This window comes from Rhinolophus ferrumequinum, chromosome 16, assembly GCF_004115265.2.
Source record: "Rhinolophus ferrumequinum isolate MPI-CBG mRhiFer1 chromosome 16, mRhiFer1_v1.p, whole genome shotgun sequence".
Lineage (NCBI taxonomy): Eukaryota > Metazoa > Chordata > Mammalia > Chiroptera > Rhinolophidae > Rhinolophus > Rhinolophus ferrumequinum.
Window position 1 is genome coordinate 26,639,121 of NC_046299.1, and position 17,365 is coordinate 26,656,485.

Sequence of the window (17,365 nt, forward strand, 5' to 3'; positions counted from 1 at the left end):
CTAAAGGTCCCGAGGGAGGACCCAGACAAAGACCCAGGTCCTCTACTCCCAGGCCAGTTCTCTTTTATGCTGCTGCTTTCAGCCTTTAAAGACACTCTGAAGGCCTGGGACCTGTCCCCAGGGAGACAGTTGCCTTCTCCAGGCTCTGGGGCAGCAGAAGCAGCGTCTGGCCAGGGGCAGTGTGGGTCAGCTTCTGAGCCTGGATGCTGGTCACGGCCTGATGTCTCCTTGCTCTGCCCCCCCTATCTAGTGCCATTGCACATTAGTATTCCCAGGGCTTTGGGGCTCCCTGAGAGGTTTAATTGGGTGTGGAGGTGGCCCTAGCATCAGCCTGGGCAAGGAGTATCTATGCTTCATACAAGGCCTTCTCTACACAGGGGCTGGGCAGATGGGCTCTGGGCCCCTGTTCTGGGACCCCAGCCTCATTCTTGGGGTGCTTCAGCTGGGCAGTGGGGCTGGGGCCTGGGCTCTTCCTGCAAGCCCCGGATGATCCCACCGGCATCATGGTATTTCTGCTTTTCTCCCCAGCCAAAGAGCAGTACTTCATTCCAGGTAGGAGAATGGGGGAAGCGAGGCTGGCCTGGGTGTGGTGATGACAGTGGGTAGGCAGGGGGTTCGGGTGGCAGGCTGAGCGGCCTGGGAGATGGGCTGGTCAAAGCTGCCTGGAGCCTGCCCTGGGCCTCTCAGCCCCCCCGCCCCTGCCTTCTCACCACAGGCACGGAGGATTACCAGCTGAACAGCGAATGCAACAGTGACGTTGTCTGTCCCCACAAGTGCCGCTGTGAGGCCAGCGTGGTGGAGTGCTCCAGCCTGAAGCTCACCAAGATCCCCGATCGCATCCCCCAGTCCACGGCCGAGCTGTGAGGACCCAGACCCGCCCCACCCTCACCTGCCCCTGCTCCCTCTCAGCTCCCTGAGTGCTCCAGGTTTACCTCTGTCTAGCTCTGGGGACCACTGAGGATACCGGCATGGCACCTGCTGGCTTTGCAGGAAGCAGCCCCCACCCCTCTACTTCTGACTCACAGCCTTACACGCCCTTGAAGCAATCTCTGGTACCCAGGGCAGGTCACCAGCCTGAACCAGGGGTGGCTTTTCTCAATCATGCTTTTGGCATTTGGGGGGTCGGGGGGGCATGATTTGATTAGCTCAAGTTGGGGCTTAAACTATCCTTTAACTATTTTTTTCTCTATCTAAAAATATAAGTTTGTGCACATATACATGCATGTGCATGAATACCTACACATATCTGTCATTTATATATGTAAATTTCTGTGGCATTTTGTATGTTAAAAATATCCCCCTTCACAACTCCGCCTCCTCCTAGGTTCAGTCTTGGCCCAGCCTTCCTTTTGCCTTGCCGGATAAATTCTGCTGGGAGTCCCTTTTGTTTGGGTCCCAAATAATCTCCATTTGGAAGATACTTCAATGTCTGACAATTATGGATGTATAACTTCCCTTCATTGCCTCTTACAGACGATTAAACAACAATGAGATATCCATCCTGGAGGCCACGGGGATGTTTAAAAAACTCACCCACCTGAAGAAAATGTGAGTTACCCATTGGCGGGGAGGTTGTAGTCAGGACACCGGCCCAGGATGGAGGAGGAAGATACAGGGTGTGGGATGCTCCCACGGCGGGCAGGGCTCCTGTGCGTGGGAGTTGGGTGCGGGAAGAGGGGTCCTGAGCTCCATGATCCTCCTACCACCCCCTCTCCCAGCAACCTGAGCAACAACAAGGTGTCAGAAATTGAAGACGGGGCCTTTGAGGGCGCAGCTTCTGTGAGCGAGCTGCATCTGACCGCCAACCAGCTGGAATCCATCCGGAGTGGCATGTTCCGGGGCCTGGATGGCTTGAGGACCCTGTGAGTGTGCAGGCGGGGGAGCAGCACGGGCAGCCGCACTGCAGCAGGCAAAAGCCAGAGTGTGGGGGTCTGCTTAGAGGGAAAGGAAGAGAGGGTAGAAGGCCCCCTCTCCCTGGCCCCAGCTTGCAGGAGGAGGAGAGAGCAGAGGAGCCTGACTGCAGCGGGCCAAGTAATCAGATGTTGGTAACTGGTGAGGCCTGCATTCTGGGTCCCTGGGGTGAGGGGTTGGTGCCTGGGGAAGGGATGGAGGGAGGTGGGCCCTTCTGGAGGTCCCCTCTCATTGCCCTGTAGTCAGGTTGCAAGAGCGCAGCACGTGTGCTCAGTTCCGTGGCTGGCACTACTGTAGGCAGGAAGGGTCGGATGGCCCCATGACGGGGACATCGCAGAGTGACTCAAGGAGGCAAAGATGGGGGAGCAGAATCCCATTTCTGGGATTCTGGGATCCTATGATGCAGAGCTGAGCAGACATCAGGACCCAGTAGGATCCCCGGGGTCATCGACCCTTCACGTATGCCGCCGTGAGCCACTCTGCCCAGGCAGCATTAGCTCCTACCATTGTCACGTAGACTTTCAGCTTGTCCAATACACAGTGCTGTGCACTTGAACTTCGTACGGTGATGGAAATGTCCCATGTCTGCCCTGTCCACCACAGGTGGCTAGAGAGTACTCGACCTGTGGCCAGTGCTACTGAGGCACTACATTTTGAGTTTCATGTCATTTTAATTAACTTAAATCTAAATAACTACATGTGACTAGTAGCAACTGTGTCGAGCAACACGACTCTAGGAGCCACCCACTTGGGTTTAAAGCCCAGCCCTGCGGAAGGGCTATGGGTTGGTTTCTGAGCACGTGTCTCAGAATTCGTGTAAGGTAAATGAATGTATGAATTCTCTGTGGGTTTTTGTTCATTGTACAAAAAGGGGATGTTATTATTTGCTGTGTTCTGCAGCTTGCTTTTTCCCTTGTGAACATAGCATGGCCATCTTTCCAGGCTGTTCACATAGGGCTGCCTCATTCTTCTTTATACTTGCCTAGTATTTCTTGAATGAGGGTGCCATGTACCATTCAAGCAGTCATTTGTGTTCTTTCTGAGGAAGACTTGGATAGGGATGGAGGAAAGGAGAAGGGCTGGTGCTGGGACAGAGCCAGCAAGAGCACACGAGTGATGGTGCAGGCACAGAAAAAGAAATGCCCATAACCCCTCCACTGTGCAGAAATGTTAGCTCTATGTCTATCACCTATCTATATATAAATATATAGAAACAGTATACACACACACACTTGCATACCCATACATATATGCACCCACATACAGGCATGCATACACAGATATTTTTAATGGATCCAATAGTACATTTGATTTTTTAATTTTAATAGTACATTTTTTGCTTTTTCCTTAAATACAATGTGAGCATGTTTATGAAACATAAAAAGTTATTTTATAACATCATTTAGAATGAGTATAAATTATGTAATTACTGGAAATTGAGGCTATTTCCAATTTTTAAATCATAAGCAGTGTTGTGATTACTGTCTTTAGCGTACACGTCTGTGACCATCCAGGTCTATTCCTTTATGATACATTCCTAAAAGTAGGTGTGCTGGGTGAGAGCGTGAAGTGCCCTGCACGGCTTTCGGTGCATCTCACCAGTGCACTTGCACAGAGCTCACAGGTCGTGCTCGTACCAGCCGGCTGTGAAAGTGCCCACGGGCCCACACTCTTGCCGACGCTGGCAGCATTACCATTACTATTGTTACTATTATTGTATTGTTAATAGTTTTCCTGTTTGGCAGGCAAAGATTCAGTATCGCTTAAATGTACTTGATATTAGTAAGTTTGAACATTTTCTGTGAACGTTCATAAACCGTTTTTCATTTCTTTCGTGAATTGCTTATTCTGTGTCAGGTTTGGTTTTGGTTTTGGTTGGGGAGGGGAATTGAGCTAGGTTTGTGAGGTGAACAGAGGCATTTGCAGATATGAATGAGGAAGAAGGTCGTTCTAGAAGGAAATCGTGGCTGGGGAAAGGTGAGGGGTGCTGTCCCAGCAGCGTGCCTGAAGGACAAAGGAGTCGAGGGTGTGTCGCTGTCCAGGGAGGTGGGCAGGTGCTGGTCGGGGGCTGGGTTGGACAGGCTGCTGAGAGGCGTAGCGAAGAGTTTAAACATGATTCTGTGGGCAGTTTGGAAGCCGCTGTGGGCTTTTTAGGCCGAAGAGGGACATGACCGGGTTTAGCTTTTAGGAAAGTCTCTGGGGAAAGTCTTTTTTAGGAAAGTCTGTTGACATGGAGCGAGGCCGGGAGGTGGGGGGAGGCCCTGGACATGTAGGGAGTGAAGGTGATGGCTGGCAGGGCAGGGCTGTGAGGGCAGGAGGCAGAGGAGCCATCGCAGAGGCGGGGAAGCTCTGGAGGGTAGCTCAGGTGTGAAGGGTTGTGGTGCGGGGATTGCCCTCCTGTGGCTCAGTGCCCCCGGAGGAGAGCTGTGAGCTGGTGGGTGGTGGCCAAAGCACAGTGCAGGCAGGTGGCCGACGGCACAGGGTGGGCTCTCCCCTCCTCTCCGCCCTCCTCCCAGGATGCTGAGGAACAACCGCATCAGCTGCATCCACAACGACAGCTTCACGGGCCTGCGCAATGTCCGTCTCCTCTCGCTGTACGACAACCAGATCGCCACCATCTCCCCCGGGGCCTTTGACACCCTGCAGGCCCTCTCCACACTGTAAGTCTGGCCCTCAGAGGACAGGCAGGCCGGGGGCTGTGGCGTCAGCCGTCTGCCCTCCAGGAGCCCCATCTACCCACCATCCCCAGGGCATGGTCTTCCCAGTGGTTACTTTAAAGAACAGGCTCAGGGGATGTTTGGGTCCGCATGGTTTGTTGAAATATGGGCTCTGCCATGTAGGAACAGTGCCTCTCGGCAATGGTTGGTTGTCGTCTGGGAGACTGTAGGTGCCGTGTGGACAGTACATGGCGGGTGGGAGAGGGCTTTGCTGGGACAGCTGAGACTGGGTGTCTTCGTGGTCACACAACCTGCCTCTTCCAGAAACCTCCTGGCCAACCCTTTCAACTGCAACTGCCAGCTGGCCTGGCTGGGCGACTGGCTGCGGAAAAGGAAGATAGTCACGGGGAACCCTCGATGCCAAAACCCAGACTTCCTGCGGCAGATCCCCCTGCAGGACGTGGCCTTCCCTGACTTCAGGTGTGAGGAAGGTAACTCACGGGCCCCCTGGGCGGCAGGGGAGAGAGTGACCTGAGCCAGGCCGGGGGCATGTGGAGCGGGGAGCCCCACTTGGTGGTGTCTTTGTGCGATTATAAGAGCACTAATATGCTTATTGTTTTGTTTTTTTTTTTAACTGGGAAAATATAGATAAAAGAAGAAAATAAATTTTACCTATTCTCCCCACTCAGATAAAATCACAGTTAACGTTTTAGTGTATTTTCTTTATATGAGTATGTTGAACCCAGAGACCTACTTCTGGCTGTTCCTAAGAGCTGCAGACTTATGGGTTCTCACTGTCCAGAATATGCAGTGGGTACAGACCCCACATTGCCTCTGGCCAGTCTTCTAACCTGAGCAAGTTATTTAACCTCTTCAGATCTCTGGTAAAATAGAAATTCGTTCATTCAACTGATCTATTTTGAGGGCTACTGTGTGCCAGTCCCTTCTCTGGGCTCCTTCAGTGAACAAAGAAGAGACACAAGTCTCTGTCCTCATGGTGCTTGCATTCTAGAGGTGAGAGTGGTACCCCTTACTGCACTGTTAAGGAGATTGTTTTCAATACAGTGTCCAGCACATAGCAGGTACTCAATAAATTACATGGCTGCCATCCTCCTTCTCTTCTGTGCCCGGGTCCACCTTGGGTCTGAGGCAGAAGAGATTGACCCAAGACCTATATTAACCTTAAAACAGGTCCAAGGGACTTTGTTCCTGGTGGGGGAGGGGTACAACCAAGAGGAGATATACTGAGGCACCCTGTGGCAGGGTGCTGGCTGCAGAAGGCCCTAAGAAGGCCTGTCCCCTCACTGACGTGGCTTTGTGCCTTCCTCCCCAGGCCAGGAGGAGGGGGGCTGCCTGCCCCGCCCGCAGTGCCCCCAGGAATGCGCCTGCCTGGACACTGTGGTCCGATGCAGCAACAAGCACCTCCAGGCCCTGCCCAAGGGTATCCCCAAGAATGTCACAGAACTGTGAGTAGCCTGAGGCCTGGCCTCAGGAGGAGAAGGTGACCAAGAGCAGATATTAGCTGACTAGCAGCTTGGAGATCGGGCTTTGCAGGCGACACTGGTTTCCAAGAAGGCTTTGAGCTTCTCTTAGGTCCCCCTCTATAGTCTCCTAGATGCATGATTCATCCATGGCAAGTGCTTCATACCTTTAAACTAAGTTCTTCTGCTTTTAAAACAAGAAGTCATATTACTTTTTCCACTTTACATCATCTCATGAGCATTCTGCTCTGCAAGGAAGACTCACAAAAGTTATTTTTATTGGCCGTATAATACTCCATCACATGAATCTGCTATGATCTATATAACAAATCCCCCTTTGTTGGATATTTAAGTTATTTCCAGTTTTTCACTATCACAAATAGCGCCGAGGTGAACATCCCTTCAGTGGAACTGCTAGTGAAAGAGTGGTGTGTTGTTAGGATTCTTGCTGCCTTTTGATGGATGGCCTTCCAGAAAAGTTGCTTCCTTTGCACTCCCACTAGTTGTATGTGGAAATGACCTGCCTGCCCTCCTATCTGCCCTGGGTGTTGTGGTCTAAAATCTTTGTTGATCTGGATTTGGTATCTGAACTCACGTGGAGGCATGGATGTAAATGTGTATGACAGAGGGATGGAGAGCTGGTCTTCTGCAACAGACACCTCCAAATGAAAGGCTTTGGTCAGTCCCTGACTCTTCCTGTCCCCTGAGATTGGCCCCTTTCGGTCTCTGTAGCTGAGTTTTTCTTTTCCCCCTGGAGAGTGCATAAGGTTTTCATTTTATTTCTTTCATTATCAGCAAGGCTGGCTATTTCTTCACAAGCACATGAACTACTGCAGTCTGTCCTGTAACTCACCCACCCTGTCACCCACCCAGTTTTCTATCACAGTGTTAGAGTCCCCGTTTTCTCTTTGGTGTCTCATAACAATCCTGAGAATGATGGGACAGGTGGGATAGCTTGCCTTTTTGACTGAAGATGCTGGAAAAATCACTTGACTTCTCTAAGCCTCAGTTTCCTCAGCTGTAAAATGGGGCTACTTGGGTATATTAAAGGGCTGCTGAGAGGATCAAATGAGGTGGATGGGATGTCACTTTATATGATGCAGAGTGATGGGTCAGGGGGAGTACCGGCCTGATGTTGCTGCTGTCTGGATTTTTTGGGGGTGGGGAGGCCTTCCTGATGGCCGCTGTTGGTGGGAGTCCTGTGCAGGGAACCCAGCCAGGGCTTCAGCTCCTGGTGCCTGGATCACTGCTTAGCCAGGCTGGCTGGTGGCAGTGGGGGAAGGAGAGGGCAGGTTCACAGCATCCTGAATCCTAAGCTCTACCCTGTAGACATGGGGAACCTGGGGAGGTTTTAGGAGAATTTTGATGGGCTTGGCTTTAAGAACAATGACTTAGGTGGCAGTGTATGTGCGTCCCAGAAGGGAGACCAAGGTTGAGAGAACAAAGAGGCTGTGTAGGAGCCCAGGCATGGGTGATGGTATATCGTGAAGGGTGATGTGAGAACAGAACAAAAGCAAATGATGAGACCAGTGAATGGGAGAAGCCAGCAGTTATGGGACTGGCTGCAGGGGGAGTTGGAGAATCACCATCACAGGCCTGAGCCTGGGTGGTTAGGAACGTGGAGCGTGATGCTGATGGAGTCAGGGGAAGCCAGTTTGGGTATGAAAATACCGAGCTGAAGTTTGGGCTTGTTTGGGTCTGGAGCTTCTGTGGCGCTGACCTCATGTATCTTGCCAGCAGGCAGAGAGGGGGCCCCAGTGGGGGGCCTGGCCAGTGGGCCTGAGGTTATTAACATGCAGGTCAGATCTATTTGGCCAGGAAAATTACAGAGCAGAGAAGGAAGGGCAGCTGGCCCAAGATCGAGACCTGGGTAGTGCCCACAAACAGGGAGGAGGCTGAGAGGGCGAGGCAAGGGAGCGGGAAGGGAGCCAAGGGAGGCTTCATGTCTCAGTGGCTTTTACCAAGGATTTTGGGTGGCACCTACCCAAACAGCAAAAGACACTAATGTATTTTGTCCTCTGATTAGCAATTCTGGGCTGTTGTGTGGTCTCCAGGTTGGAGGGAAATGAATGAGAAGGGCCTGGCTGCCAGGAGAGGTTCTCCCCACATGGCACTGCCAGAGGAGGCGATGGTGCACTAACTGCTGTGTTCTCTCCTGTAGCTACCTGGATGGGAACCAGTTCACCCTGGTTCCGGGACAGCTGTCCACCTTCAAATACCTACAGCTTGTGTGAGTATCCAGGTGGCTTGAGGATCCCAGGCCAGCCTCAGAGGACAGGAGTGCAATCAGCATCTGACCCTTGTGACTCTAGCTTTCCTGGAATTCTGTGCAGACCCCACTTGTGGCTGATCCAGTTTTTTAAATTTCGCCCCTTCCCTCTGGGACCATCTGTGCCTAGAGCTGGTTTGCCACCTAGTGGCCATGCTTGGGAATTGCATTGTTTCAGGCTTTCTTGGGTTGGACCTGCTTCTTCCCACACCATGTCTCCAAGCCTCCCTCTAGGCTGATAGTTATGGTAAACGTGGATCAGCCCTTGCAAAGGTAGCAACCAGGGCAGAAGTAGAGGGTGATGGAAAACTTTTCAGTCCAACCTTGGTCCTCACACCAAATATGAATTATGGCAGCTACAAATATGCATCTGTAGCTAAGTTTTTCTTCAGGCTAACAGCTGCTTTTTGTTATTTCCACCTTTGCTTTGACAATTTCCACTCCTTGAACGTATACAAAATAAGCCTCAGAATGAGTTTGACTCCTCTTATCCCTCCAGCCTAATGAACAAATCACTTCAACTGTCTTTATCTGCTCATTGCCCAAATTCTACCAAAAAGAAGTCCAGAAATGTTCCATTTTAGCGTGGCTTGGAGCAGCACTACTCTAAGTGTGATCTGTGGATCAATGGCAGCCCGGGAACTGTTTGTAATGAGTCCACAATTAGATAAGGAACTTATACCGGAATGTAAATCAATATACTGCTTGCTTCACTGAGAAAGCCTTGCTAGGATAAAAAAATGTTAGCCACAGTAGGTTGTGTGTTTAGTGTCCTAGGCGATTGCATTTTGGCACAAGTCCCTTGTTGTGAGATGTCCAGCTCAAGGACTGGCTACTCTGAGTAGCACTGCACTGGCTTATAGGATTTGGAAGCTCCAGTTTATCTGTCTTTGCCAATAATCTAGTAAATGTGTTTGATTGTTCCATTGGTTGGGGGTGGTGGTGGTGGTGGAGTGATTTGATGGCTGGTGAGAAAGTGCCAAAGAGAGAGACAACCTTTCTTTGGTCTGATGTGAGGCAGCTCCCCTGGTGGCTCAGAAACACTTGAGAAGGAAAGGCGGGAAAGAGGACTCATGGTGGGCCAGTTCTTATGAAACCGTTTGTCCGGGGCTTTTGTCTTTTCCAGGGACCTAAGTAACAACAAGATCAGTTCTTTAAGCAACTCCTCCTTCACCAACATGAGCCAGCTGACCACTCTGTGAGTCCCAGCGGGGGGAAGTTGGGGGAGGGCGTGTGGTGTGGCGAATGAGACTTTCCCCAAGCCCCAGTCACTCACAGGTATGGCGTGCTCACTCACTCCCCTGACCAGGGGTGCGCCAGGGCCTGCCACCCAAAAAGACTTCTAAAAAATGTTTTTTATTTTGAAATATAGTATATATATATATGTGCAAAAATATAAATGTACAGTTTAACAAATAATCATAAAGCTAGCACACGTGTAGATGCCTAAGGCAAAAAATGAGAATACAGCTAGCACCCCAAAAGTACCCCTGTCCCTTCCGTATCATTATTCCTCCCGCTCCCAGCCCAAGGCAGCCCCGACCCTGACTTTTATGATGATCACTTCTTTGGTCTTTATAAGATTGCTGTCTACAAATACATTGCTACACAATGTTTAATTTTGCCCATTTTTAACATTATGTAAATTGCATCATACAGAATGTATATTTTTATATCTAGTTTATTTACCATGATGTTTATGAGATGCACTTGTGTTGTGTGAAGCTGTGGCCGGTTCCTTTTCACTGCTGTGTAGTATTCCGTGTGGGACTATGCCATGCTTGCCTCATTCTACTGTTGATGGATATTTGGGTTGTTTCCAGTTTGGACTATTGTGAACAGCGACCCTCTGAACATTTTTGTGCCCATATTTTAAGATATTTTAATGATTGCTTTAATTATATTCAAAGAAAGGATTAACAAGCATTCCTTATATTTGCTTGGAGCCTAGGAGTGTATCTTATTCACCTCCCCAATGCCTCATTTTACAGATAATGTGCCAAGAACTTCAGAATTTCCCCTTAGGTTCTACTATGGTCAAACAGCAGAAGCAGGGGGGGTCCTGAAGCAGCCGGCCCCCAGGAGCAGAATGTGGGCCTGAGGCTCGACGCACAGGTTCCACCCGCCTGCACTGATCGGCCCCAGCGTCTACTAGTCCACAGTTCCCCTTTCAAAGTTTTCATGACCCTGTGTGTGAAGCTGCCATGGTCTAGGGCAGTGGTTCTCAACCGGGGGCGATGCTCCCCTCCAGGGGACATTTGGCAAAGTTTGGAACATTTTTGGTTGTCACAGCTGAGGAGGGCAGGGGGAGCTACTGGCATCTTGTGAGTAGAGGCCAGGCTGCTGCTAAACATCCCACAGTGCTCGGGACAGCCCCTCAACAAAGAATTGTCTACAGTGCCGAGGCTGAGAAATCCTGCTCTAAGCGATCCTGGCAGCTGCAAGGGAAACAGAGCCCTTTCCTGTGATAGGAGCAGCTCCTTTCTCTTGTTATTATTTTAAAAATAGCTTTATTGAGGTACAATTGATATATTCTAAACTGCACATACTTAACGTGTACAATTTAATATGTTTTGACTTATGTTTATACCCATGGAACCATCCCCGCAATCCATTCTGTGACCACTTCTGTCTCCCCCAGAAGCTTCCTTGGGCCCCTTGATATCCACCCCACCCCTTCCAGCTCCGCAGCTCCAGGCAAACACCAACCCGCTTCCTCCCTTCTTTCCTTCCTGCAGGATCCTCAGCTACAACGCCCTCCAGTGCATCCCTCCTCTGGTCTTCCAGGGGCTGCGTTCCCTACGCCTGCTGTAAGTCTCCAGGGAAATCCGCCCCACTGAGGGCCCTGCCACCCACCTGGTGGGCTGAAATGTCCCCACGTTTGGGGGCCCAGCAGGGCCAACTGTGTCCAAAGGTGGGAGGCCAGTCCACTCTCATTCAAGCCCCTCACAGAGGAAGCTGAGGGATGAATGGGAAACTAGCTGAGAAATAGGGGTTGCTGTCTGCCCCAAATTGTGTTTGCAGTGTGTGTGGGGGGGGTGGAGTTGGGGGGCGGTCAAAGCATCCAAGATGAGGTAGCCGCTCATTTGCATGTGTTTCCTATTCAGATGGAGAGTGTTGTAAGAGATTCATGAAAGTTTTCTAAGGATTCCCACTGCGAGGTTTTTGCCCTGTGATCAAAGCCATCTGTCATGCCTGTTATGATGACCCCTCGTGTATCCAGGCACGTGAATTCTCTGGTAGACCCCCTGGGGTGAGGTGACATTCTTCACCCCCAAACTATGGCTCGTGCATTAACTTCCTTACCTCCCTCCAGGCTCCTGGCTGCACGTGTTCCATATGTTACTTAAACAGAAATGGCGCTTGAGTTATTTATGATGGCAAAAACAGAGTCCTCCAAGAGGGCTGAGGGACAGGGTAGTCTACTTGGATCATTAGGGGTCCCTGTCCCCTGCCTGTGGCCAGCAGGGCAGGGTCCGTCTCTGAGCTGGGAGCCATCTCCCTCACAGCACTGACGGGACATCTGAAGGACAAGCAAGATGATCCTCTCTGCAGAGGGCGGCACCCTTCCCTCCATCAGTTCTCACATCTCTGTCTCTAAATGAGACACCGACAGCCTCTTCTGTCCTCAGGTCCCTGCATGGCAATGACATCTCCACCCTCCCAGAGGGCATCTTTGCAGACGTGACATCCTTGTCTCACCTGTAAGTAACTCTGGGCCCATTTTTTGGGTTTAAGCAGAATTTGGATTCTAATAAAGACCACCCCTCCTGATGCTATCAGAGTTTGTTGCTTTTACCTTGAAACTAATGTAGCTTGTGAACTTCAAATGCTCCCCATCTCAGACCCTTACACATTCAGGGTTTTATCAATCACAACAATGGAATTTGAGAACAATTCTTCACAAGCAATAATAAAAGAAGTAATGACCATTTATTGGTTGCCAAGCACTTGACCTGCATGAACTAATTGAATTCTCACAGCAACCCGACAGCAGAGCAACTATTATTCCCATTTTACACATGAGGAAACACCCCAGAAACCTGAGAAACTCACCCAAAGTTGCATAGCTGATAGGGACCAGCTTCTGTCTTGTAAGCCTGTGCTCTTAAGGACAACGCTAGTATTGTGCCTCTGACTTCACGTGGAAGGGGATACGCTCCAGAAATTTACTGCCCTCAAGAAGTGTATAAATTGGTGTAGAATTGCTTTCAAAATCATTTAGCTGGCAGAGCCATGAAGATTCTTAAAAGGCACTCGATTCCTCAAATGGCTAAACAGAATTACCATAAGACCCAGCAATTCCGTTCCTAAGTATATACCGCAAAGAACTGAAAGCAGGGACTCAAACAGATACCAGTGCTATTCCTTATATACCCACGTTCATAGCAGTACTATTTGCACAATAGCCAAAAAGCAAAAACAATCCAACTGTCCATCAACAGATGAGTGGATAAACAAACTGCGGTATATGCTTACAATGGGATATTATTCAGCCATAAAAAGGAATGAAGTTCTGACATGTGCTATGACATGGATGAACCTAGAAGACTTGGGAAGGACATACAAGGACAAATATTGCATGATTCCACTGACATGAGGTACCCAGAATAGTTCAGTTCATAGCGACAGAAGGGAGAATGGTGGTTTCCAGGAGCTGGGAGCAGGGGGAAATGGGGAAGTTTTGTTTAATGGTATAGAGTTTCTGTTTGGGGTGATAAAACAATTGGGGGCACCAGATAGTGGTGATAGTGCACAGCATTGTGAATGTAAGTGATGCCACTGAATTATACACTTGAAATGGTCCAAATGGCAAATTTAATGTCGCATGCATTTTGCCACAATTAAAAAAAAGTGAATACATGGAAAAGCAGTGGGCTAATTCTGGAGATGGGACCGGGCACAACGCATTCGCTTCTGGAGTCTCAGCTCCAGGCCAAGGAAACATTCAGGCCAGCTGGACTGTGGCAGGGACCCTGGGTGTCACCTCATCCTCTTGCTCTCTACCCCACACCCAAGTACCCAGGACCTGAGTGGACAGGCACACCCAGGTCAGAGAGCCTTTTGGGATCCCCAGCTTCTCTATTTGAGATTCATTCCCTCAACAATCTCACTGGATTTTCTCAGTTCTAAGATTCACCTTTCCCATAGTTTAATCTCTGAAATCAGAGTGTGTCTTACAAATGATCTGTATATTTAATATGGTAATATTTCTCCACCCCTCCCAAAGCAGTGTAAATCAGGAGTGCATCTAATCATTTTAGAGTTGAGGAAATAAAATCATAATAAGTGTCATTCACTGAGGATCTGCTTGGGACAAATATTTTCCTACGTGTGAACGCTGTATCTGTGGTGTCTTGTTTACTCCATAACCGAAATAAGAAGTAGGATTTGTACTATGTGCCAGTTTCACAGATTTGACGGAATGCCTTGAGTCCACACTGAAGATTCCAGGGCCAGTGTGGACTCAGTGGGGAGAGTGTGGTGATTGATTAGCGATGTCTGCCACAGAAGTGTAAGGGGTGAGTGGCTCTGTCCTAGGTTGTAGGATTAATTATTTCCATTTTGCAGTCCCAATTTCTGAAAAGTTAAGCAGTTTCCCTAGGTTATAAAGGTAGGAAATGACAGAGACAAGATTTGTCCTTAGGTGTGTCTGATTCCAAAGCTCTTTAGTTAGTCTTCAGTGCCTCAATAAATGTGTCCTGAGTAACCACAGTGAGTCAAGTGCTGAAGAATTTACTAACACAAGGTTTCTGCTCTGTTACCATCTGGGATATTATAAAGCAAATTCAAAGTCAGCAGTTACTAACTCTGGGGAACTCTGAGGAGCGTCACAGGAAGGGCCATTTGAAAGGGATTAGGTTTTTGCCATTTGGAGAAGATGGGGAAGGACATTCTAGGAAGAAGGAAGAGCATGTGCAAAGGTGTGGAGGCAAGAGAGTAAATGACATTCAGTAAATGCTATGTTGTCCAGCATAGGATATAGGGGCTTTGTTTGGGTGAGGAGTATGAGGTGGGAAGAGATCAATCTGGAAAGGGACATTGGAATTCTGTTGTGAAGGGCCTTTGTGCCATGCTGGGGAGTTTGGACTTTATTCTATAGATAGAAGGGAACTGTGGAAGAATTAAATTATAGAAAACTGGAAAGCATGGTAACATATGGAGGCTAGCTTGGATGGGACGCGGCAGGAGGGAGTCTGGCTGGAGATGGTGGCTCTGGACAAAGGCCAGGCAGGGCCAGCGTTGTTCATTGTTCCTGATGGCTCCCATTCACAGGGGCTTCTTTCCATCTGTGTTTGGTCATTTTGGTTGTGAGCTCATTTTTTGCTGATGTTAGGAATTCTGGGGACCCAAATTGGGGATGCTTCTTTACAGAGAGCATCCGTAGTCATCTATGCTGGGTGCCAAGGTCTGCTGCTGCTCTGGGCCCATGCAGCCTCCTTTGCTTACCCCTGAGCTATGCCAACTGTCTGCTTCAGCTCTCCACCTTGCCAGGCAAGGTCTTTCAAGCATCTGGTGGGGTTCACCTTTCCCACCTTTGGATTCCCCTTTTGTGTATGTTTTATGCTTGGGTTTAAATATACAGTTAACTGCCTTTCCTCCTTCCCTGTAAAAACTGAACAATACCCAAGTATATTCTGATCTTGTCTCCAGCTCAAAATCTAGAACCTTTGTTTTTACAAATGAGAGGTAGAAAAACAACATACATGTTGTACAAACTAAAAACCAAAGCTGCAAAAACAAATTTGAGCCCACACCTATCGATAAACGCAGACTTTCTTAGACAAACAGTGACATCAGGCCAGAAGCCAGATCAACTTTGTAAGAAATAAACCGATAAGTAAAGATTAAGCAGTAATTATAGAACAGGGCATTAGCATTACTGATTAGATGTGTTTGTTAATTGCATCTAAGCCCCATTTGTCTACAAGACAGCATCTATGTGAAAGAAAGCTGCTATTATTACGAAGCAACCTTGTGAATAAACTCTGCCCTTTATACCAGAGTTTTAAACGGAACTCGGCAGTAGCCTGGGAAATGTACTTGTATTCAGGTGTGCGCACATGCAATACTGGCAAAATATATGTGCACACATGTATTCCGGAAGGATTTTTTGAGCACTTACAAGGAGTCGAGGAATGGTAAAAGGATGGTGTAGACTCACTGAATACATTAGTATTCACTCTGAGCTTCACAAAGGCCACGTGCACTCTGAAGGGAGGTATGTGCTCATGGCTCTATAACACGTCAGGTTTGCCCAAGAGTTAGTATCCAGTGTTCCTGTTTTGTTTCCTGGAAGCACCCTCTGTTCCTGCTGTGACTCTGGCTCTGATCTTCACCGGCAGTGTGAAGGAGGGGTGGGTGGGCCAAGGGTGTGGTGGAGGGTGAGGTCTGCCATTTTTAAGTCCCTTGAACTCTAGAAAAGGAATCAGGTCCTTGTTCTGCCTTCAACTGGCAGTGGGATCTCAGACGATTCATTCATCTCTTCAGGCCTTTTTCCTTGCCCGTACGAAGGTTATTTCTAGTGTCCGCTGTGGTTTTAAAATGCCCTAACGATTGTGAGTGCTCGTCACTGCTCTGGGCTTCAGTACTCTGCACACAGCTCTGCCTGTGTTTGCCTTTATGCTTACTTGGCAGTTAGCTCATCTTTCGTCCATTTGTCCATCCATCCATAGGAAATCTTTACTATGCACCAGATCCTGTGCCAAGGTTCCCCAACATTGTTCTTCATGTCTGTAGTCTGGCATTTTGTTGCCTCTAATCTGCTACCTGCTGGAAAGCTAGATTTCTAAGTTCATTAAGAATTCGGTGTGAAAGTAAATATGGAATGAGTAAGTAAACCATGCCCATATGACAGAATAGCAGTAGTTAATTATAATTATGACACATTTATTACTGATGAAAATACAGAATAAGGAAGATGGCACACTCTGATTTCAAAGATGTACATATATGAACACAAGAACTGGAAGAGAATATAAGAAAATTACATTAGTTACATTTGTGGGATGATAGATGATTCTTTTCTTTTTGAATTTGCTTTGCTTTCATACCGAGGTTTGTGATTACTTTTGCTTTTAGGCAGGCGTTCATTCAGCAAACATCTATGTATGCCTGTCAGTGTCGGGAGCGGCATGAGGGTTTATGGTTCCTGCTCTCCAGAAGCTTTGGTCCAGTACAAGGAGGTAGTGATGCATACAAATAGACTGCCTGGGAGGACGATGGGCAGAGGAGGTGTAACTCAGGTGAAGGAGATTGTGAAGTGTTAGTCTATGCTAAACTCTATAATCGGCCCCTCTGTGAAGCAGCCCCAGGAAAGCTATTTCAATCCCAGTTACATTAGTAGAAGGCTGGCATAGGGTCTTGGCATAAACACACCTAATATCTACTGTTTCAACTATTTACAAGTTACACCAAAGATCAACAACACAGGGTTATTTATGCTTTTTGGGGACTGAAGCCACAGTCCTTTTGGATTGAAGAGCAGCCTGGCTGCCGTCCCCACCGCTGGGTCTCAGCTGGGCCTGTGGCTCTCCACTCCACATTCAGTTATTTTTTGGAGAGAAATGGTTCCCAGGTGAAAGTATACTAACTGAAATAGCCACAAGAACTTGGCCTTTGGATAAATTAAAGCTTGAAATATTGAATTCAGGTATGGCTCAGAGTCTGCTCTATACAGAAACAAGGAAAGCACGTGTTGGTGAGGCCAGAATTTAAGAGTTTTGAACAGCTTCATATTGCCTTTGGTAGTTTTTATTATTCTTTATTATTTTTTATAGTAAGAGTCAGAAAGGAACACTTACATTTGAGGTGCAACTTTGCTGCCATTTATGGAGGGAATGTACGTGGGAATTGGGAAGATCCTACGACATGTCAGGGGCCTCCACATTCACTACAGCCTCAGAGTTAATCCTTTTGGCATTTTCTGTAAATGCGCGACAGGACTGAAAGAAGCAGCCGTTCATAATAAACTTTAAACTCGTGTCTCATTACCAGACCACACCCCCGTAGTGCACTACCCAAAATATTTTGAAATACATTCTGTA

The 17,365-nt window shown here is 48.4% G+C and overlaps 1 protein-coding gene across 1 annotated transcript in view; it reads left to right on the top strand.

The window, feature by feature from the left end:
• SLIT1 (slit guidance ligand 1) overlaps positions 1-17,365 on the top strand; it is a 158,665-nt gene that overhangs the window by 119,434 nt on the left and 21,866 nt on the right. The window contains exons 15-25 of the mRNA XM_033130967.1: positions 529-552; positions 716-860; positions 1,474-1,548; positions 1,719-1,862; positions 4,428-4,571; positions 4,893-5,059; positions 5,902-6,034; positions 8,211-8,279; positions 9,445-9,516; positions 11,057-11,128; positions 11,951-12,022. Of these exons, the coding sequence (XP_032986858.1) occupies positions 529-552; positions 716-860; positions 1,474-1,548; positions 1,719-1,862; positions 4,428-4,571; positions 4,893-5,059; positions 5,902-6,034; positions 8,211-8,279; positions 9,445-9,516; positions 11,057-11,128; positions 11,951-12,022 (1,117 nt within the window). The remainder of the gene's footprint in view (positions 1-528; positions 553-715; positions 861-1,473; positions 1,549-1,718; positions 1,863-4,427; positions 4,572-4,892; positions 5,060-5,901; positions 6,035-8,210; positions 8,280-9,444; positions 9,517-11,056; positions 11,129-11,950; positions 12,023-17,365) is intronic.